The sequence below is a fragment of the Pagrus pagrus genome (assembly GCF_965226575.1).
Source record: "Pagrus pagrus genome assembly, chromosome: 11".
In the NCBI taxonomy this organism is placed as follows: domain Eukaryota; kingdom Metazoa; phylum Chordata; class Actinopteri; order Spariformes; family Sparidae; genus Pagrus; species Pagrus pagrus.
Genome location: NC_140195.1, coordinates 28,831,628 through 28,855,586, shown reverse-complemented (window position 1 = coordinate 28,855,586; position 23,959 = coordinate 28,831,628). Strand labels below are relative to the sequence as shown.

General features: G+C 40.0%; 1 protein-coding gene across 1 annotated transcript in view; it reads left to right on the top strand.

The window, feature by feature from the left end:
- ntsr1 (neurotensin receptor 1 (high affinity)) overlaps positions 1 to 23,706 on the top strand; it is a 65,688-nt gene extending 41,982 nt beyond the window's left edge. The window contains exons 3-4 of the mRNA XM_084365609.1: positions 10,512 to 10,596; positions 20,447 to 23,706. Of these exons, the coding sequence (XP_084221735.1) occupies positions 10,512 to 10,596; positions 20,447 to 20,702 (341 nt within the window). The 3' untranslated portion in view covers positions 20,703 to 23,706. The remainder of the gene's footprint in view (positions 1 to 10,511; positions 10,597 to 20,446) is intronic.
- The last annotated feature ends 253 nt before the right edge of the window (positions 23,707 to 23,959 follow it).

Sequence of the window (23,959 nt, the reverse complement as noted above, 5' to 3'; positions counted from 1 at the left end):
TGAAAGGGTGTACATGGTCTGCAACAATGCTTAGGTAGGTGGTACGTGTCAAAGTAACATCCACATGGATGGCAGGACCCAAGGTTTCCCAGCAGAACATTGGCCAAAGCATCACACTGCTTCCGCTGGTTTTCTTCCCATAGTGCATCCTGGTGCCATGTGTTCCCTAGGTAAGCAACGCACACGCACCCTGCCATCCACGTGATGTAAAAGAAAACGTGATTCATCAGACCAGGCCACCAGTGGTCCAGTTCTGATGCTCATGTGCCCATTGTTGGCGCTTTCAGTGGTGGACAGGGGTCAGCATGGGCACCCTGACTGGTCTGGGGCTATGCAGCCCCATACGCAACAAACTGTGATGCACTGTGTATTCTAACACCTTTCTATCAGAACCAGCATTAACTTCTTCAGCAATTTGAGCAACAGTAGCTTGTCTCTCTCTCTTTCTCTCTATGTATGTATATATATATATATATATATATATATACAGTACAGACCAAAAGTTTGGACACACCTTCTCATTCAAAGAGTTTTCTTTATTTTCATGACTATGAAAATTGTAGATTCACACTGAAGGCATCAAAACTATGAATTAACACATGTGGAATTATATACTTAACAAAAAAGTGTAAAACAACTGAAAATATGTCTTATATTCTAGGTTCTTCAAAGTAGCCACCTTTTGCTTTGATTACTGCTTCGCACACTCTTGGCATTCTCTTGATGAGCTTCAAGAGGTAGTCACCTGAAATGGTCTTCCAACAGTCTTGAAGGAGTTCCCAGAGATGCTTAGCACTTGTTGGCCCTTTTGCCTTCACTCTGCGGTCCAGCTCACCCCAAACCATCTCGATTGGGTTCAGGTCCGGTGACTGTGGAGGCCAGGTCATCTGGCGCAGCACCCCATCACTCTCCTTCTTGGTCAAATAGCCCTTACACAGCCTGGAGGTGTGTTTGGGGTCATTGTCCTGTTGGAAAATAAATGATGGTCCAACTAAACGCAAACCGGATGGAATAGAATGCCGCTGCAAGATGCTGTGGTAGCCATGCTGGTTCAGTATGCCTTCAATTTTGAATAAATCCCCAACAGTGTCACCAGCAAAGCACCCCCACACCATCACACCTCCTCCTCCATGCTTCACGGTGGGAACCAGGCATGTAGAGTCCATCCGTTCACCTTTTCTGTGTCGCACAAAGACACGGTGGTTGGAACCAAAGATCTCAAATTTGGACTCATCAGACCAAAGCACAGATTTCCACTGGTCTAATGTCCATTCCTTGTGTTCTTTAGCCCAAACAAGTCTCTTCTGCTTGTTGCCTGTCCTTAGCAGTGGTTTCCTAGCAGCTATTCTACCATGAAGGCCTGATTCACACAGTCTCCTCTTAACAGTTGTTCTAGAGATGTGTCTGCTGCTAGAACTCTGTGTGGCATTGACCTGGTCTCTAATCTGAGCTGCTGTTAACCTGCGATTTCTGAGGCTGGTGACTCGGATGAACTTATCCTCCGCAGCAGAGGTGACTCTTGGTCTTCCTTTCCTGGGGCGGTCCTCATGTGAGCCAGTTTCTTTGTAGCGCTTGATGGTTTTTGCGACTGCACTTGGGGACACTTTCAAAGTTTTCCCAATTTTTCGGACTGACTGACCTTCATTTCTTAAAGTAATGATGGCCACTCGTTTTTCTTTACTTAGCTGCTTTTTTCTTGCCATAATACAAATTCTAACAGTCTATTCAGTAGGACTATCAGCTGTGTATCCACCTGACTTCTGCACAACACAACTGATGGTCCCAACCCCATTTATAAGGCAAGAAATCCCACTTATTAAACCTGACAGGGCACACCTGTGAAGTGAAAACCATTTCAGGTGACTACCTCTTGAAGCTCATCAAGAGAATGCAGAGTGTGTGCAAAGCAGTAATCAGAGCAAAAGGTGGCTACTTTGAAGAAACTAGAATATAAGGCGTATTTTCAGTTGTTTTACACTTTTTTGTTAAGTACATATTTCCACATGTGTTAATTCATAGTTTTGATGCCTTCAGTGTGAATCTACAATGTCAATAGTCATGAAAAGAAAGGAAACTCATTGAATGAGAAGGTGTGTCCAAACTTTTGGTCTGTACTGTATATATATATATATATATATATATATATATATATATATATAAATAACATGTGTCACCACATACTGGATGTTTTGTTGTGAACTTGAATGACATCTGCTGTGTAGAGTGCACACTGCAGTTACAAAAAGAGTCACTAGATGGCAGGTACCTTCTTCTTTGTTTAGTCAGTTCCTAATTGACTGGTGAAACAAGTAATTGTTGCATTTAAATTGTTAATAAATTATTTAAATTTGACAATAAGGCCTTAGTGTGGTACATTGCAAACAAATAATGGAGATTATATCACTCATGACACCATGCAGACCATCAAAAAAGAAACTTTGCCCTTCTGACTTCTGGTCAACAAGCACAGTTTTTGGTAAAATCAACCTTAGTTTAATACTCAAACTGTGAACAACAACCACGGGGGGCAGTGCCGGGTCTGTGGTCTTGGTTTCTCTCATAGAGAGCAGCAGGAATGAGCCCTAACACCCAGAAATAAGTTTTCTGCACTTGCGGTTGTTCTACGACATAAAATATGTCAGAAGCTCACATTTTCCTGTCTTTAAAAAGGTGGTTTCTAACAAGCAGCTAAATGAGACTGTAGTAGGGAGCTTAGTGGTGGTGTACAATGTAGTTTGTATAAAGCCAAACGTTAGCCTTCTACTTCTGGTGGTTTCATTTATGTTTAAAAAATCATGAAACCGGTGTTCGTCTGTGAAGATTATCTTGCTGACCAAAAAAGTATCATAAATCTGTGTTTGCCACAGAGTTTTTTTTTCTGCAATAGGCTTTTTGTTGAGGGAACCAGGGTGATGCTAACTTCATCCCTGCAGCTCTCTATTTGGACCTCATGTGGCTCGTCTTCACAAAGGACCACAGGTATTACCACCTTCCCTGAAAGACTTTATACAAACTTCCCAAACCTTCTCTCCTTCTCTCCTCTGTAGCTGGCTCTATCCAGATGAGACTTTAGTTATAATTCGGAATTTAAAGTTCTGTATTGCATCCTGTGGTTTTAATGACATTAGAGATTGCCTTTGGATATTTGCTTCCTTGCCAGGTGTTTTCAAGGCTTTGGCCAGGAAGCAGTAGATTTATTTAAAGGCTCTGTCTTCATTATATTTGAGCCTGCGGCAGAGGAGATGAATAGTCAGAGTTTGGCTGATTGCTGAGCCTCGAACCTGAAATGATGTTTTCAGGATAGATTCAGAAAGTTTCCTCTTACACAAGACTGTACTTCAGTTACGAATACTGCCAATGATACAAACCAAAAGCAGACAATACACGAGGGATTTGATTCGTATAACCCAGACCCTGTTTTGGCAAAGAGCACTTTGTCATTGTTTTTATGGAGGGAGACAGCGATGAACTGTCAATAAATCCATACTAGTTTCAAGATGTTTAACCCTATTGAATGGCTCAACACAACAGCATGGTGTCCCAAAGAGGAACTGAAGAGGATTAGCTATATTAACCTGAGCTGAGTTGTTTGAGGCCAGTCTTCCGGAAGCATTGTGAATCCAATTTTGCAAAAGGACAATATATTGAATGCAGGTGACAAGTGACAGCGCCAAGTGACTAAAAAAACATGGAGGTCAGTTTGACCTGTAGTCCTCTGACACAGTGCACTGGCTTGCCAACCAGTCACAACAGCTCGGATAGAAATGAAGAAGAAGTTTCCACTCCACTGCTTGTCTTGTTCTATTTTTGATTTGTTATTGATATTTTGTAGAAATTAAGATCCGTTTAAAAGAGGAATGTGTCATGGTCCTGTCATTTAAGTTTCATTTCATTTGTGTATCGTGTTTTTTGGGTTTTTGTAAAGTCATGCTCTGTTTCCCTCCTGTTTTCTTGTGCTCCACACCAGCCTCATTTTCCCTCCACAGCTGTCTTGCATCAGTCTAATTAGCTGCTCCCTGTTCCCTGTGTTCCTCCCCATCTGCTCTCCCTCCACACCTGCACTGCACCTCCTTCGTTAGCCCAGCCCTGTTCCTGGTGTTTTCCACTCATTCCCAAGTCATCTGTTGAGTTTCCCTGATCCTGCTGTTGTGTTTGCCTGTTCCTTGTGCCGTCCTCATCAACTTCATCCATTGATCATCCTGCCTGCCGTCTGGGTCCAGCGTGACAGAATGCTGTCATGCATGTGGGCAACCACTCTAGTAGTTTCATAGTTTTTGTTCAATATTCTGTCAGTGAGGTTCATCTGCATCACCATTCATCCATTTTTCTCAGTTTTGTTGTCCAGTGCAGGAAAAGCTTAATTAATATTCAACAGTTGCGATTTTTACGCCATGATCCCATAGCCTGGCCTGCCCTTGTGCGACCTGACAGTGAGCAAAATCAAGGCAAGTTTATTTAAATAACACCGTTCAGACACAAGGTAGAACCAAAACTTTACAGGGTCGTAAATATACATTAAAAATAAGACATGAACCTTTTAAAACTTCAGTTAGAACACAATTATTACAGAAGCAAGCAAATACTTTCAGATTAAAAAGAGGTTATGTCTCTAGTTTATTGGAAAGTGACAGTAAACAGTAATGTTTTAAGCCCAGATTTAAATGACAGTTTTAGCAGACCTCAGGTATTCAGATCAAATCAAATCAATTGTAGTTATATAGCCCAAAATCACAATCACATTGCCTCAGTGGGCTTTACAATCTGTACAGTGAACGACATCCTCTTTCGTTAGACCCTTGATTTGAGTGAGGAAAAACTTGCCATGTTGAGAAAAAAAAAACTTTTAACAGGGAAAAAAAGATGGAAGAAACCTCAGGAAGAGCCACAGAGGAGGATCCCTCTCCCAGGACAGACAGGCATGCATAAGATGTTGCATGTACGGAACAGAACAACAAAATCACAGTTTACAAATTGCATTGACAGAATATCTGATACAAATTATAATATATATAAAGTGTGCAGATCCAGGAGATGACTGAGCAGGCCGAGGCATCGCCAAGTGGTGCCCGGGTCACACGACCTCCTGGCAGGCCACACAAGAAAATTGGCAGTAAAAAAGAAAAGATCAGAGTGAAGAGGCTTCAAATTTGACAGAAATACAGATATAAGGAGATAGTAAAACAGAGGAGAATGATCCAGTGGAGCCCAGGGTATGACCATCCAGATCCGTCAATATTACAAGCTTGTTTTACAGGAGGGGAGCATAGAAACTAAAAGTGGCTTCACCCTGCTTCGGTTTGATCCTGACAACACTGAGCAGACAAGTAATAGATTTTAAAATCAATTATTTGACACACAGGAAGCCAGTGCAGTAATTTAAGGACCGGTGGAGTGTGAGGAGTCTGGCAGCAGCATTCTGGAGGAGCTGCAGTTTTTTTCTTCAAAAACCTGCAAAGACAACATGACAAGTCTAGCTGCCTGAAAATGGATTCATAAAAAAAAGTTTCTTCTGTATCTTAATTCTTGCTATGATTTTAAGGTAGTAGTAGACTGATTGTGTAATTGTCCTTCTGTGACTGTTGGCATTTAGGTCAGAGTCCATAACGACACCAAGATTTCCGGCTTGATTTGTAGATTTTAGTGTCATAGATTTAACGTAAGCACTGACTTTTAATCTTTCTTGTTTGGGGCCAAACCATTTTTTTCAGTTTCTTCAGTGTTCAGTTGTAGGAAGTTCTGTGAAGCTTGAGCATTTGGACTTAAATAGAAAAGATTCAGGAATAGACCCTTGAGGAACTCCATATGTGGTTTTTGTTCCCTCAGATTCACGATAACCAATTGACATAAAGTAGTCCCTATTTTATTTTAAGTATGATTTGAACCAATTCAATGCATTGTCAAAAAGTCCAACCTACTTCCCAAGTCTGTCGATCAGTATTTTATGGTCAACTGCAGCCCCATTCACACTGCCCTTTGAGTGCAGGAATCATGCGCTGATTCTCTGCCTCGTCGTCTCTGTGAAAGTTACAGATACAGACAGTTCAACTGCGGCTCTGATCCGCCTCCAGAGGTAGTATCAGAGCCGCAGCAGAGGCGAGACGGCGTCTATGTGAATGGAAAAGCCAGAAGCACGGATCATGGGTGTGTCGGTCTGATGGTGTTCACAGTCTGACAACTAAACAGATCCTTCACTCATCAAATAAAAGAGAAATGACCTACACTTCAACCCACAAAGCAACTTTACAGGACCAAACAACAGTAATGTGGTAACTGGAAGTACCTATGGCAACTTATATGAGAACAGAAAATACTGCAGTTATATGTGGAAAAATGTCTGTCATCCTGTCTGTCCTACAACTCTTCGTCACATTTCTGCCTGAAAAACAGCGTCTGTCCCCGCTAGCAGAGCCAGACGGCTACTGCAGTGGAATGGTGGTGATTATGTGACGCGATTCAGGGCAAAAAAAGTTTAACTCACCATGTGTTTGTCGCCCTCCACTATTGTGTTGTTGTAGTTACTGTCTCTGGCAACTTGCATTGAAAAAAATCACCTCAACTGTGAGCTCTCCTGACCGAGAGTTCAGTGAACTTTCCCCCAGAAAACAGCATCCCTCTCTGCGAGTGAAAGCCAGACAGGTTCCTGTTTACTGATGGTGATTATGTAATTATGTCATTTAGAGCAAAACAGGTAACGTTGTCATTTTCCAGGATGCATGGCTGGTCAGGATCTCAATCACAACACATTATAGCAGCATCCATATGATTATAAACAGTCGGCCAATACATGTTTAGATTAACCGGTGGAAGCCGGAAAAAAAAACACACAGATGTCAACGTCATGATGTGTACCATCATGCCTGTTTTGGATTCGCTGCTTGGTTGTGTGAGCAAACAAAGGCGGCGTAAAGGCGATCCTTCGTTGCGATGATAATGCCACAGAGTCTCATTTTTTTTTTTCTGTCACTGCTCAGACGAGTCTCATTAAAACTTTAATAAGTGCAGTCTCCGTGCTGTGGTGTGGTTTAAATCAAGTCTGAAAGGATTCAAGAAATTATTTTGAACAGAGGTAAGGGACTACTCAAAAAAAGGTCAGGATTCAAGCTATGTGCTTGTGAGCAAATCAAAATCAGCGTCCTATGAGGAACTAGTGGCAGCTGATAATGGGGTTTAGATGTGACAACCAGTGAAAGAACAGACTATTTATTTGAAAACAACAATGTTTATTTAAGCACTAAGGGGCTTTTTACAATGGAAAACATGTTCGCGCTCTTCTCCCTGCTGGCTTTGGTAAGTTTGAATTACTAACTGGATCTGCTGGTGGTAGCACTCTCCTAATATGTCACATGATGTGTTGATCTGATTGGTTAGAGTTAACCCATGGTAGACAATGATAGACAAATGGTTTGTCAAGTATATTTGACAGTGCCTGCCCTTTTCTAAGGACAAGTTTTCCACATGGTTCTGTCTAACAAACCATCTGGTGCATCAGGTTAGTGGAGAGAGAGACATGAGTCAGAGGCACTGTGAGAGGTGAAGGCAACAATTTCCTGTTGTTCTTTTGAAAAGAAGTGAGTGATTGTAGTTTGGCCCACTCAGCAGCCGTGGATTTGACAAACCGGTGAAGGACAGTGAGGTACTTTAAAACCCTTGGTGCCAGAATCTGAGTCAGAAATCACACTTTGTTCTTGAAAACATAAGTCAGTCAAATCTGAGGACATCATTCTGTTTGCTGATTGCAAATAAATGTAAAATCATTAAAAAAGATCCTTCTTATTACTCCAGAACTTCATGTTTCTGTGTTTTATTCAGCATCAGAGTCATCCAGTGACAGTTGTCTGTATACATACATGTGTACTTTTCAAACAGGAGCTGTGAATAAATAGTTCAACATTCTTTTAATGGTGTCAGTTTGCCTCTGTCTCAGTTCTGTGTGAGGAGGGTCACAGTGTCAGACTGAAAATCTCTGATTTAGCTACATGTTTAAGATCTAATGTTATTTTGCATATTACGTTGATGACTAAACCTGTACATATGAGGAGTAAAAAAAGATTTAACACAAAAATTGAGCAGTAGAGAAGACTTCAAACTATTAATTTTTACAGACCACACTTGTACAAATGCAAATACAGATATGAACATAAACTGATACAGCCAAGAATTAGAGAGTGGACCATTTGGAATTAATTGCATTTATTTATTATAAAGATTTTTGCCTGATCTTCATTTAAGTTATACCAAAGAACAAACTCAATCTGGTTTAACTAATAACACACACATTTTTGTGTACATTATTAGAACAAAATGTAGGTGAACCTCAACACTAATCACCTGAACAAAAGCTTATGTCAGTCAATAATTCGTAAGCTTGGTTTCCAATAACTGTAATGAGTTTTTTTTGTTCATTCATGAGTTCATTTTTTGAGTTCGCTTTTGACGTTAAGGAAGCCATCGCTCTCCAAATAACGTCGCTAAAGTTTGCCAAAGAGAATTTGGACACTCCACAACACTGCTGGGAGAATGAGAGAAAAACTAAGTTGGAGCCGTTTGGGAGGAAAACACTGGAATACAAATGATGTAAGAAAGACGCAACATATTGTCATGAAAACATGATCCAAATGGTTAAATGGGGGGAAGGTGCATTATAATGTCAGGCTGTTTTGAGCCTGGAATACTTGCATTCATTGAGGGGAGCATGAATTTGCATGTTTACCATGATATCTTAGAAGGGAATGTCAGGGTGTCAGTCCATCAGCTGAAGCTCACTGGAGGTTAGGCGGCCCAATGGCCAGAATAAATATAGAGAATGTATGTTTCTGCAAACCATGGATACATTGGAACTTTACATTTCTTTATGTTGCTACTTTGTTTCTTTTTGTTTAAGATGTGCTTATGGTCTGTTTAGGATTAGGCACAAAAAACACTTGGTTAGGGTTAGGAAAAGATCTTTTTTTAAAAAACAAACAACAACCTGTTTGAGCTGCGGTCGCTGGCTTTGCAACCTTCTCACCTTGCACTAAATCCACCACCATCCCCTTCTCCCCCCAACACGGTCAGTCAGTAGTCAGGTCTACATGAAATGTGAACATGATATGACGCGTTCAAATGTCCATATTGTACATATGACACATACAAAATTGAACGTATGAGCGGTTTGCAGAAAAAATCCATATTTCATTCTGGTGACTGGGCTCTGGTTGGGTTATGCAACAGGACAAGAAACCCAACACACTGGAATGAATTTAGCTCAAAAGTCAACCCAAGTCAAAGCTCTGACTTCAACCCAACAGATATTCTGTGGATAGACCTGAAGCATGCCATCAACAGCAGACATCAAGAACCTGGTGGAACTAAAACAAGGAGGAATGCTCAGAAATTCTCTTTGACAGGTGTTCAGCAGATCCAGAGGCATTTGATAGATGTCACTGCTGCCAGAGGAGGATCAACCACATAATAAATCTGACGATTTACTTACTCCATAATAGAACCGTGAATGTTTATTGGATGTCTTCAATAAATACATAAGCAATTAATTGCTTCTGGTTTACTAGTGTACAAATGTTACTGTGATTGTTTTTACCTGTGAATTTCATGAAAGTCAAACCACAGTTTATGTCCTGATGAAGCAGAAAACCAGGTCATCCCAAAGGGTTCACTCTCTTCTTCTTGGTACTGTATCTACAGCTTCACTACCAGTCATGAGTCTTCAGGCTTCAGTAGAACATAAATCAACATAATTTCCCTGGTGATATGCTGGGACAGGTTATACATAAACATTGTCAGTGGGTTGTTAACCATGATTGGATGGTGCCACAAGACCTCAATGACTTTTCAGTCAAACACACAAGATGTCATTATTCTCTTTATTCTGATGTCCTCACTACATATCTACATGAGTGGTGTTTCCTAAGGCATGATTCTTTAGTGAAGACACTACTGATGGAGACAGTTTTCATCATTTGGATTCTTTTCTTTCAGCCTAGTGGGAAGGAAATGTCCAACCTTGATGTCAGTTAATGTGTGATGAGTTTTTTTCTTTTTTCTCAGAACCTCACAAGACTTCCCAGTTGTACTTCTATCTATATTCTGAAGGTGTTCTGCTCTCTGCTCGCTTTTCTTCAGGCTCTCTGTCGAAGCCTTTGACTCATTTATGTCAACAAATGTAATTTTGAGCCTGGCTTTTTTAAATGTCTTATTTATTATTTTAATTTAAAAAATGAATTAAAAAAAGAGACAATGCCTCATTTGCACATTTAGAAAACTTGTAATACAAAAAATAATTGTTTTACTGTCAGTAATCAGCTGGGAGAGTCTGATAGTGATCTCTAGTAGATAAATATTTTATCCCTTAACATTCACAATATAATCATTTGAACATTATGAACAAATTGCAAATAAGCCTTTTCACTCTGCATCAATTTGATCTTTGTTGTGAATATTGTGTCTCATCTGTCTCTTGATATTTTTGGCTTCTTCTCGGCTTCTGAATGCTGTCTCTTCTCCCTTGTGTCCAGGAGTGGTGGTCATAGCCTTTGTGGTCTGCTGGCTGCCCTATCACGCTCGCCGCCTCATGTTTTGCTACATCTCTGACTGGTCCGAGTGAGTAACGATTCTTTTCAGCTTCTCATGCGAAAGAACCTCCAGTGGCTTATTTGCTCATTTGAATTCTGCCGAAATGCTCCAATGCTGCATATAGACTGCACACACATTGACCTCCACATGCACAATCATTTACACACATGCACACACATTGGCTATAGCCGTCATTTAGAGGGTCATCAGTTAAGAGCGTCCGACAAAGAGGAGGAGGACAGATACATCTTTCTGATTAGATTCCCTTCATTTAACATTCTTATCTTCTCTCTCTCTCTCTCTCTCTCTCTGTCCCTCTGTCTCTCTCTCTCAAGCAATTAGCCCTTTCAAACTACATATCGTTTCATTGATTAAATCAAACAGACACCATTTCAGTAAATGGATGTTAGCTCTAGATTTAGTTAGTAAATGTGGGAATGGAGATTCATACATCTTCTGTAAACACGCCGTCTATTCAGTCATACACACAAACCACAGGGTGTGTGTGCCAGCTGACAGCAGATACTCTACCAGAGTTGGTTACATTTTATGCAAAAATGTCAACATATTTTAAAGGTGTTATTGATAACATTCAGCCACTAAACGTGTCATTCCATCTCCCCTTTCACTGCATTCACGTCACAACACCGCTGTTGTTTCAATCATCTGCCCCCTCAAGTGGTTGCCAGTCTGTTGCACTAGCTAACATTGCTAACACACGCTAAGTTGGTAACGCGAGCTATCTTATGATAATGCTGATCACGCTAGCTAATGGTAATGTTGCTAATGCTAGTAAGGGTTAACATCGCTAATGCAAGCTTGTTACCATTAATGTTAATGTTGCTAACGCTCACAAGCAACCTTGAGGCAGGTCAGTATACTGGGTGAATTTTCCCTATAAACTACCAAGACTCTTGATGCAGACGTAACACAGATACTAACAACGTTGTACTATTGGCTGACCTAACCTTATTGAAACTTGCAACCAAGTGTCAGAATTCTTACGTAGAACTTAACAAAAACATCATTTTGGACCCAACAAAAAATGTTAAAATGATCAATTTACAATCATAATAATGTTTTTAAGGAAAAGAGATGCTTTGATTCTGCGCTTTTCTTGTCTGTACGTGTTATTTTAAATTAAAAAAACAAAACAAACATACATAAAAATCTTATCCATGTGACCTTTAATTTCTTATTCCCTGTTCCAAAGGCTCATTATATATTACATCCTGATTTTTTTAAAAGTAAAACAGACATCTGTAGAACATGGCAGTAGTTCATTACAATACAGCTGAGAACATGACTGCCAAAAATACTGATAAAAGCAAATTCATTAAGAATTAAAGGTTTGGTTTCAGTCACGAAGAGACTGTCATGTTTATAGAGCTGGCCCCCATTTGCTGCGTTCCATCCAAAAATAAGTACAGGCCCACAGGATGCTGCTTCGGTCTCACATGCCCTCGACTGTCTACTGCGTCGCTGTCTCTCTCCGTCCTCTGTCTCAATAAATGTCTGACAAAATTGATAGCTAATCACAGGCAAGCAGAGAGATTAATCTGGAAAACCCTTTCCCACTGACTTTGACTGAGTGCCCACATTTCATTACTCAGAACATTAAAGGGTGCTGTGCTGTGCTGTAAGCCAATCGATAGGTAATGTTAGTGGACTCCATGTTTAAACTAACATTAGCCACTGTTGCTCTCTGCTAGCGAGGCAGAGAGGCACTGAGACAAGCTCCTCCAGAATGTGCATGAAGTCTCACCTCCTTGAACTGGCGTGGAAAATCCTTCACAAAGAAATCCACAGTCCAGCAGCATTAAACAGCTAACACAAATCATCCACAGGCTTGTATAGGCAACCGAGAGAGACGGGGAAGGTCTCATTTTTCATGTCACGTTACAATCCGCTCACATATGGTGTGAGTGTTAAATACATGTACATTTCTACAAAGTTACACAGAGTCCCTGTAATATTTCCAAAATTACACTAATTTATATCTGACATGTAAAACCTGAAGAACGCTGTCCTGTCACACTGCAGAAGAGTCGCCCTGTTTAATGACGGCCATGTTGATGCTGTATCCTGTGGGTCTTTTGGGGGCCTGTAGAAAAAAAACCTACTGAGAGACTAATAACTTTCTCAATAATGTCTCCACTGCAGGCAGGATACACATCAACAAACAGACACAGTATTAGCATATTCCACTTATTATAACTGCTACTCGTTCAAGCAGCATGTAGTTGCACAGTGTTGTGATACACTGAAGTGATTTCTTATGAATACGTAATGTAACTAATTGTAACTGATCTGAGCAATATGGGTTTTGTTGCCTCCCAGGTGCATCGGAAACTGGAGCTCAAAAACTTTCTCACAGTGTAATTTAAAGGAAACAAAAATTGCTGGCTCCTTCCTCGGAAAAATAGAAAATTGCAGATGTTCAGCTGAACACAAACAGAAGCCAATAATAGACTGAGGATAGTTAGAGAAGCTTTGATCTACAGCACAGGCAGATAAGCAATATGTTTGAGCTCTTCCTCAGGCAGCGATGGAGAGGAAGAGAGAGAACCCTAGAAATATGAAACATGACACGGTCTTATCCGAGGAACGTTCTGATTACAAACAATATTACAGCCTCTCTGTGGCTTCTGTTCATTCATGCATATCAAAAGCATAAAAATTAAATTCTGTCTTTACAATCATTTTTACTTTGAATGTTTGAAACAGCTATTGCTCATTTATCTCCAATGAGCTCTCTTATCTGACTGTAGTGCAACAAAGTGGAGCTGATATTTAAATTATCTATAATGACACTGCAGCTGTTGTGCACATTGTTCCATTTTTCAAAGAGGATAAAATACTTATTCAAATTGTGGGAACAGAGTCTGAGCCTCAGGCAGGACATTTGTAGAAATTGACTGACATTTGGAGACACTCCTGACCATGAATGTGTCATAAAAACTGGATACCGGACTGCAAAGATGGTGCCCACTGACTTGAATGAAAATTGCTCAGCCAGTGCAAAAAGCCAAAAGGTCCTGCTTATTGGTTTGCTTACGTGTTGTGTGTCTACACAGGTGGTGTAGTGTGGACATTAGCAGAGCAGCAGCAGTAGCTCCAGTCCTCTGTCTGTATCACAGGATGTCTCCAGTCTTGGTTGCGAAGGTGGTTCGGTTTGTTCTGCCTCTGTTTCGCATTCAGAATTGGGCTCATACATTTACAGTTGTACCGCAGCCATGGTTACAAGCTGAAGCGACGTTATTTTGGATCACACTACATTTCTTGGTATGACCCGCCCTACTCAGTCTCTGATTGGCTACATCCTGCCTGTTAAGTAATGTGCATGTGTAACTCTCACCAAAGATTAAGAGAAAAGGGATGCTGCAGCAATGCACCATATGAGAATGTGTTTTTTGAAAATTTAAGTATGTAAAGCTATTCTGCTAGGACCCCCAAATAAAAGTATGAACCTGAAAATAAGCATAAAATGACCTCTTTAAAACAACATTATGTAACTTTTCTACCTTAAAATAACAGCTTCAAAATCATTTTGATTTGTTGTAATTGGGTGAATGGTGTCTGTTTGGTGAAGTCGCAGCAGTGAAGTTGCTGCAGTTGGTACCGCTCCTCTAATATCAGTGCAGACCAGCAGGGTGGGAGCACAGGTTGCTAATGTTAGCCTATAAAGCACCGCTAACGTTATTATTTTATTTGATGACTTGAATTATAGTGTGAAGTTATGGATGAATTGGGAGGGCTATGCTTTTCTGTCTCTACCAGATTAATAGTAAATGGCACTGTGAGAATACCAGGATTGCCACAGTAATGCAAGAGAAATCACCACTGCAGAATATGTCATATTAGTCCGGTCGTAACGTAAACACCATCGATGTCAACTGATGACGTATGAAGGTCTTGAAGGGTTGTCCCATTTCATAGGGGGAGATTACAACCACTACCCCTTATAATTCTGTTCTAAGGGGCCAGGAGTTTACTCAAAACCAGGGGATAGGGGTAAAATTTGAAGATGGATCGGGCCTAAAAGTCACGGAGTACTTTAACTGTTCACTTTAATGCACACTCCTTGGCTTGCCTCGCCTTTCTGTTTCTCTCTCCCGATATGTGTGTGCTCTGTTGACTTTCTTTGTCAGCAGTTAGTTTTTTAAAGTTGCCCAAAAAAACACCTCGTTTTGGATTTTTTTCACCCCAATTCCTTTATCACAACAGCAGGTGAGCCGCGAGTTGAGGAAGCTTGTTATCAATTGTGCAGCCTATCCAAACCAATTTGATACCAACTGATATCACAGCAACCAGGTGCACTCAAAAGCTTTTAGAGCATAAGTGGGCCTACATGGTCACATCACAATCAATGTGTTAACAGGAGGCATATAATACAGAGAACATCTCTGCCTCTGTGTTTCTCTGCAGAGCATGTCCTAACGTCAGTAGAGGGAGGGGTAGAGGGGATTAAAAAGTAAAAGTAAAAGATTATAAAATAGGTCTCCAAATATAATTTTGTGGCCATTAATGGAGAAACGCCTGCGAGCTCGTTCAGGCAGACAATTGGAGCTGCACTGTTATACACATGACATGCCCCATTCTCCACTATCATCTACCAAATGCACCCGGTCAATTTGGCAAAAAATCTCCAACACTCCAGCTGCCTGTCACTGCCACTGCTGTCCTGCGTCAGTATTGCTGCGCGTTCTTTCAGCCCCACCACCATCCCAGCATCCACCTGTAGGCTCCGACTGGGGGGTTCCAGATGTTTTGTTCATCACTCCCCAATGAGGTCGGAGCCTAGATGCCAATTTCTAACTGTGTTTTGCTTCTATAATAAACATTTCAAACGTGAGTTGTCTGACTGAAATATAGCAGGTTGACCTTCCTATGTAAAGTCTATGTGTGGGAAACACTGGTACAGGCACAACACAAGTTATGTGCATAAAATGGGGAATTATTCAAATTGAAACTGTTGCGACTGAAACATGTGGCTGACAGGCCTCCTGCAAAGACAAACCGTTCTGTAGCGTTTGTTATCAACATGACCAAATGGTTACTCAGTCGGGGTCTTAGCTAGCTGTCAGGACTCATCAGAGAGCACCGTGAGGTGCGACTATCTTTCATCTTCAGAGAGCAGTAGGGGTGCTGCATTCTGTCCTCTACAAATGATCAGTACAAAAACCTGTAACTGCATCTGTTTACACAGACAGAGGCACCTCTGAGTACTGGACCAAAACAACAGCACATTTTCTAACATAGTGCACATCCCTCATCTTCTACGTTGCTAGTTAATATATTTTTGTTATTATTTAATTTATTAATGGTAATTAACTGATAATTGATGAAACATTTCCATCCTCTCTGAACACAGACTAGTCCTGGATTGTGTCACACTGTGTGTGTATAGAGCGGTCCCTAACACCAATACTGAATACAAATCGCAGTGTCTATTTTCCTAACTCTTTCCCGCATGAAACTCTTGAGTCCAGACAGGTGAAAACACAAGTTTTCAATGAAATAAGATGTTAGATGTTATCCAGATTTTTTCATGTGCATTGGTCCGATATTTCAAATCTGAAGACCATTAAGATTGCTGTTTATTAAAGCTATTCAAGTGTAAGCAGATAAAATAGTCAGAATGTAACATCCACTTGATTGTGCAGAGGTTTTATTACGTCACAGAAATAAATGTTCAAGAAAGATGTTTTCTGGTTTTCAAAGAGTACGAGGATTTTACATTTATTTTCAGTGGTACTTGGTGCATATCCTGTTCGGTCAGTGTGTCATTCGTTCATTTGATATTCAGTTGGGAATTCAAAATCAGAAGAAAAAATTGTTATTTCATTATTTGTTTATGAATGTGATACAGAAAACAAATAACACTTTGTTTTTCGTACTTTGGATTTTATGCTCAGATCAAAAATAGGAATTTAAAAAAACACCCACGGGCTAAATTTGATTTTAATATTTAATTTCTCAGAAATCTGACCTGGCAGTTATTCATTATAGCTTTACTGATTCACACAGTAGGTATGGCTCATGAACTGCTCTATTAATGGCAACTTATCCATAGCTTTGCGGGTAAACACACTGGTCTCTTCAGCCAGCCTCCTGGTCTTCTGCTGCTCCTCTGCTTGTCACTCCTCCTCCTGAGCTGCTCTTTGCTGCAACAGCAGTGTCTCTGGGCTTGTTGGGTAGAGTGGATGGGCTGGATGGCATTCCCTCCTTTTTGAATTTATGCTGCCATATCAAATTGAAAAAGAGATACAAAGACAATAATCAAATCAAATCAAATCAAATTGTGGACAAGGCTTTGGTGGTCCAACACCTGGTGATTGGGACTTGGTACTCCATCTTAAATGGTTAAAATGACTCCCAAATATCTGTCCACTGTAGTGGACACCATGCTTGAAAGGGCTAAATCGGTGGTGTTGAAATACAAATATAATAGCATACAGAAATATAAATACAGCAAGAATGCGTTTTCACATGATGTTCAGAGCATTTTGACTGAATTTTAAAAAATTTAATTCCAAGAAGCACCCCGTGCAGATAGATGTGGATTGGGATTAGGGGGCATCAGTCAGTGCTGCTTGCAGCAGTCTGTTAGCAGTCACGACCAGTCAAACATTTGGCTTTTCTCTCCTGGTAATAGCAGTCCTCTTTGATTAATTCACAACAGTGATATCCCTCCTCTGTGAATCTACCACAAAAGGGGAGACAGACCAATTTGCATGACTCACAGAATCACCAGATTTGAAATGCTGCACCTGTGGTCCACTATGTCCTGTGTTATAAGAATAAAAAATGTCAGTACTGGAGGGATTCCAATCAAATTTCTACCAGAGCAAAGACGAGCTCACGGCTCATGTGTCATCCTCCATTACGTAAACTCAGCCCACAGAATTAGCTGAGTATATATAATGAAAAGGTCATGCTCAATACTATGCCTGTTGTCCCTTTCAATCCTCCCCTCATTCATCTTTAATGGTGTCCCTGTATGCAGACAGACACACACATCATTGACTTTCTGCACACTTCAGTGACCCTTGTCCACTACGAGAATAGAACAGATCAATACGCCAAATTCAGGTAACTGAGATGACACTGGGGAGTATCTACACTATGCGTTAGGACATATTGATGTGTTATGACTTTTAACCTTTTAGTTTGCCTTCACTGTCCGTTGTTTGCTGTGTGAAGTTGTCTTATCTTCTCTCCTCGTTTCTGTTACGTAGCCTCCTATTAAGTAGAAATAAAATACTGTATGATCTTATGAGAGACTTGTTGATGGTTGAATCATCCCTAATCATCCCTCCCTGAGGAAAAAAAACACCAAAATCACATATGTTCACTTGGAAACAATTTGCTCTGGTGCTCCACCAATATAACACAAGTCAAACTAAATATAAAACTGTTTTGATAAGAAATCAGCATACTGTTTATAATTGCTATTATAATTGTTTTTTTTCATAAATTAGTGTTCTCCAGGTTTTGGTTCTGACTGATGGCACTGTAATGTGATTGGTGTAATATCTGTGTTAGCAGACACTTAAGAATAACTTAATAAATCTACAAGTTGTAAAGTAAGAGTTAGAATACTCTAACTAATAAAGTTGCCCTGTAAAGACGGACTAGTGAGTAGATGAGTCTCTGTGTTTGCTGTTTAATGTCCCCAACAACCTCTGTAGTCTCATTCAGACACTTGGTAGCAACCGCCTTTTTTGAGTCATGTAAGCACTTGATAATTATATGTAGGATATAAACTGATGTATGTTATTCCATAGAGCAAAACGTGAAAACATCTTAAGCTTGTATTAACCACAGACCTTATTTTAGGCATTTAATCAAAAACCCATTAAAAACCCACTGACTTCCGGACGAGGGGAACTGGAAGTGCAAAAATGAAAACTTATTTGCAGGTTTTAGGACTCATTTCTGCAGCACTTTGATTAATGGCTCATTTTGTGTGGGCTTTTTGAAAAGCGGGCAGTAAATGCTGTTTATCAGTATTCGTAGGTTATACAATGTATGACGTGCTCCAGTCAGTGGCACACCATTGAAGCTTACTGTGTGACTCCTAGTGCTGGCTTTCAAATGCTGGTCAACTGCTGAAATAGGAAACATCCACCCTGAGGCTCACAGCTTACATGCTGTTTCCATAAATGTATCCAAAACCGGTTTTATTTATTTTTTTAACTACTCCTGAAAAACAGAAAAATATAACAGCTGCAGACTTGAAGCATGTGCTTTATATTTATTTAAAGAGTTGTGCCATTTCAGTATCTGCATTATGTTGACTTGCTTGATTTCTTATGCACTTATACTGTATGTTCCATTCTCCCCCTATCCTCCACTTGTTTCTTTTTTTACCATCTCTTTACCCCTCCCATCTCATATCCCATCTTATGTAATCTTTATATTCTTAATGGCCCCTCCTCTCCTGCTGTGTAGTTTAATCTCCCTCTTCCTTCTCCTCTCCGACAGCAACCAGAGGGACAGAGCCAAATAGGTTTAAGGCACTTGTGTAGTTCAGAGCATACACTAACATTTTAAAAAGTGCATATAATGACTTCTGAAAGATAAAAGGATTTAATTTTTAATTTAATTCATTATTGCATTGCTAATAAAAATGAATATGCTCCGTTTTTTGCAAAAGATCTAAGTCCAGCTGCAGTAAGGTTTTCTTTATGGTTCCCTTTATGCAGAGAAAAATCTCATTTTACACACCCTTAACAGCTGAAGATTAGATCTGTACCACATGGATTTCAAAGACCAATCTCTCTCTCAGTATGCGTCTCTTTAATTCCAGAAAATGTTTCTTCCTCCCTCCTTCTTTCTGTAGCTTTGACAATATTAATGAAACCAGAGGCTGGTTTGGAGCCCACACTACAAACTTGGAAATACTTCTTCAATACTTGATCTTTTAATGACGGAAGCATTAGTGGTAGCGGATCAGCAAGGCCTAAAATAAGCAGTGGCATCTAAAGAGAAGATTATTGGGTTAGTGTAATACATGCACACAAACCATGGCTATTTGCCTCAAACAGCCAGAGTACTTAACTGAACATTAGCCATAAGCTAGCAGGCAATGGCAAGCACCAAAGGTGTCTGTGTGTTTGAATTCAGGTCAACCTGTCACTGAACCCAGCACACAACAGAGACTTCAGTTCCAAGTTAGCAGTCATTATTATGGTACATCAACACCCGACAATGGAGGTTACCTTGCAGGTCGCTGCTGCAGTCGGGTTTATAAATGGGAGTGAAGCTAAATGTACTTTTTAATCCCAAAAGTTTAAAAAGCAAAGTGTGAGCTCTCCTCCCATCAGTAAAGAGCTCTGGATCAGAGATGGGTGTTTACTCCTCCAGAAGGCCTGGCTCTGCACCCGACTCTCTCCCGGAGCTGGACACCCACAACATTTGTCAAAGGCCCATGACACATGCAGATTTTTCCCTAAAGTTGAATAGGTTCAACTTGCGTAATTTGGTGAATGGTGGAAATTTTGCATATAAATGTAAATTTGCATCTGTTCACTGACTCATTGACATACAAAAAATGTGCTTCCCATAACATTAGACTTCTGATATTTCAGCCATAGATTCAAACTCACACAAACTTCAATCAGTTAAAATATCAATTACACTGCAGTAAGTTGTAAGTGTATTTATAAACATAATATACCAAATATTTTAGATTTGTTGCATTGGGACAAAATTAGAGTATTCACAAAAGAAAAATATTGTGACAAAAATGTCGTTTTTTATAAAACATATTGATACAATACAATGGTATATTATATGCTACATTTCTATATTTCACAAACAGGTTAACTCATAACATAACATTGTCTCTCTGTCTTCTGTTTTCTTGCAGTAACTTGTATGACTTCTACCACTATTTCTACATGCTGAGCAACGTCCTGTTCTACGTCAGCTCGGCCATCAATCCAATCCTCTACAACCTGGTGTCAGCCACCTACCGCCAGATCTTCTTCTCTACGTTACGTTACTTCTGCATGCCCTGCCGCCATACACCCAGGAGGCACCCCCACCCCCTGACCCGCCACTCCATCAGCATCTCTAGCAACCACACCCTCTCCACCAACATCATCAAAGAGACAGCGTACTGATCGGGCTGCAATGGAATACGCTTTCTCATACTATTAAGCTGCCACCTTGTGATTACCAGTCTACTTCGTCACGGAAACTCTGGTACTGGTTTGGAGACTGTTAGCACAGGCCAATCCAGCACTGGGGTAACCATCATTGTGATGTGGGGTCGAGTGCCCACTCTGAGACCACTGTGATTTCATTTCCAAGTGCACATTTTATTATGTGTTAGTGTGTGATACGTCTTGATTCAATATACATGAGTTTGTGAAATAAAAAAAATAAATATGAGGAAAGGAGGAAAGATGGACATAAACAGAGTCAAAGAAAGTCTTTTAAAATGTTAACTGAAATGTGAATGTTTTATACAGTATACTTCAATGTTCTGTTTCAGTGTTTTTAAGCATCAACTTATAAAACTCCTTTCTCTATAAAAAATTCCCTCTTGATAGTACTTTCATCACTACGAAATGTTCAGATGTAACCCTCTTTCTGCTATTTTGAATGAGCGTCTGTGGATAAACCTGGCTTTGCTGGTTGAAAAGAAGAGGTGTGAAGCGTAGGTGATTCTCTTCCTTGAAAGGTAGTGGCACTGACAGCTGTTCTTCTTGCATCATTACCTCTTTGTTCTCATGCCATTCTTGACTTTGTTACCAGCAGCTGCAAAACTTTTGATGTACAAAGGGTGAGTTTAGATAAAAGCGGGTTCTTGTCACATTGCTTTGACTCATAACAGACTTTTATAATGTGAAGCAAGTGTGTAGACATGATTGCAATTGATTATTTGAATTATTTGTACATGACAGTAGTGACCATGTGCAGCCAATAACACGTGTTGGAAATGAGCTGACACATAGACACAAGTTAGATGTAACATTGGGCCTGTGGGAGCACTTCAACAGACGCAGTCTCCTTCTGATGCCTCCCCACCACTTGCTGTTAAGGGATCAGAGGAAGGCAGAAATCTGGGGGCTCCAATGTTTAATTTAGGAGCAGTACGAAGATGTGAAACAATCTGGACTCTTCTTCGCCTAAGGCACACAAAAAGTAATCGTCTCACTCTCACTGTATAAAATGTTGACCAGAAGTACAGTTTTACAAATTATGATGATCCCCGTGCACCAGCCCAGTATCCCGAGGACTTAATGTCCATACTGGGTGATTCCGTACCTAATGGTCTATGTCCAGCAGCAATGCTTGTGTCAGTGTGACAAGGGGTCTCTTAACATAGTGAGGCTGAAACTAGAGCTCAAGGTTGTCACAGTCCTGCAGTAAATGTTTGCCATTTTATTAACTGTAGCCATAATCTCGCCGTTACCTGACCCAGTGGTTCCCAAACTTTTTCTTTAGGGTCCCGCTTTTGTACATAGCAAGATAGAATGTTTTCAAGGCCAAATAGAATTGTAATTCTTTTTTTGGTCTTGCCATCTTAAATGAGCTATACCATAACAAAATGGAGCAAATGAGATAAGTGACAAGACAGCTCTTTTAATGAGTGAGAGGAGGCAGGGCTATGTGGGCACTGCAGCAGTGTGTGTGTCAGCTGGCTGTCGGAGAGGAGAGAAAACTAGAAAACGCGACTGGCATTGGTGGATCGATGCTGCAGAGAATGTATATCGAAATCAGTTCAAATATTTAGAATCCAAATGAATTGATAAATTGATATTTGTGACTTCATTGGGTTTGTTGTGGGAAGCGAGTCTCTACCAGTTGGAATTTGCTTTAATATAAACAAATGGGATCAATGATTGGCAACAAGGTCACAGCATCTGAGACATTGAGTGTTTCTGCTTATGTTGCTAAATTCCTACTTATTAATCTTGATCTTGCAACTTGTTTTTATGTTTGCCAGAGTGGATGTACCACGAGTGAATATAGTTAGTTTTTAAGTCTTGAATATGAAGTATTCTACAGCATTGCTAGCGGCTCTGTGAAGCTGTTCTTAGGCACAGTGATGCTTTGAGCTAAATGCTCTGCCTATCATCATCAGAAAAACTTTCTTGTTAGACCTCTAGTGGCCATAGTAATTATTTCAGCAGCAAAGGAGTATGTCAGGTAAAGTACTAGAAAGAATGACAGTCCATACAGAAAGAAGGGCGGGGATGGATGGTCGGGTCAAACAATCACAGGACTTTCATCAAGAAGACCACTCTCTGTGTCCAGTGTGAAACTAAAAGGTGTGTTATTTTAACTTACCAATGTAGTGAAGTGATGTCACATACATAATGCAACTGCAGTTACGTATGTAACATAGGTACGTTGGTAATTGAAATTACATATCTATCTTAGGTATTTTAACCCATTTTTTCCCATTCCATTCCATTTCCTGAAACTAACCAAGTAGTTTTCTTGCCTAAACCAACCTAACCTACAGTAACTGTGAGCATATGATTAAGGTCCTATCGCTGGTATGTTGCAACAGTTATGTCGTATCAGGAATAGTGATATATGTTGTTTTAGGAAAGGCAAGTAATCTACCAACTCAGTCATTTAGGTATGAAATACCTTGAAATGCTGACATCGGCATGCTCACAATGACAGTGACAGTGCTAATGCTAAACAGGTAAAGTTTACCATGATTCCACCTTAGTTGAGTGTGTTAGCATGCTAGCACTTTCTCATTAGCACTAAACATAAAGTACAGCTGAAGCTGATTTACATGTATTTGCTCATAAACCAACGTATAGTACAAATTGAAACTTCGACCTAATGATCATGCTAGAGAAGTCAAGGGATCACAAACATGATTGCAATCCAGAGGGGAACATGTAGATCTACGGGATATCATGAAAATCCATCCAATAGTTGCAAATACATTTTAGCCCCCAAAAAACCCAAAATCTGTACCCAACGGTGTCACTAAGTCATGAGGAAGCATCATCTGGAAAATTTAAATCTGTATAAATTTTGTGTCATTCTATTAAGTCATCATCCTTTGAGCATATGTTTAATATTTTACAGGATGAGTGATAACTTCGACCTTCTGGTGACATTGGAGGAAAAGTCAGGGGATCATGACCCATCTTGCTAAGTATTATATAACCATATAAATATATATATATAAATATATATATATATGGTTATATAATACTTTTATTTTGGAACATCAGCATTTTCCCTTTTGGTTTCAGTGTTTACCACCTTAATGCATTACACCTACAATGTGCCTCAGCACTATTGTTGTACTGTAAAAATACTTGACACTGCTACCACCTTCTCGATGCATATCACAGCAGTAAATTGTCAGAAACCTCTGTATATTGGTTTAATTATACCA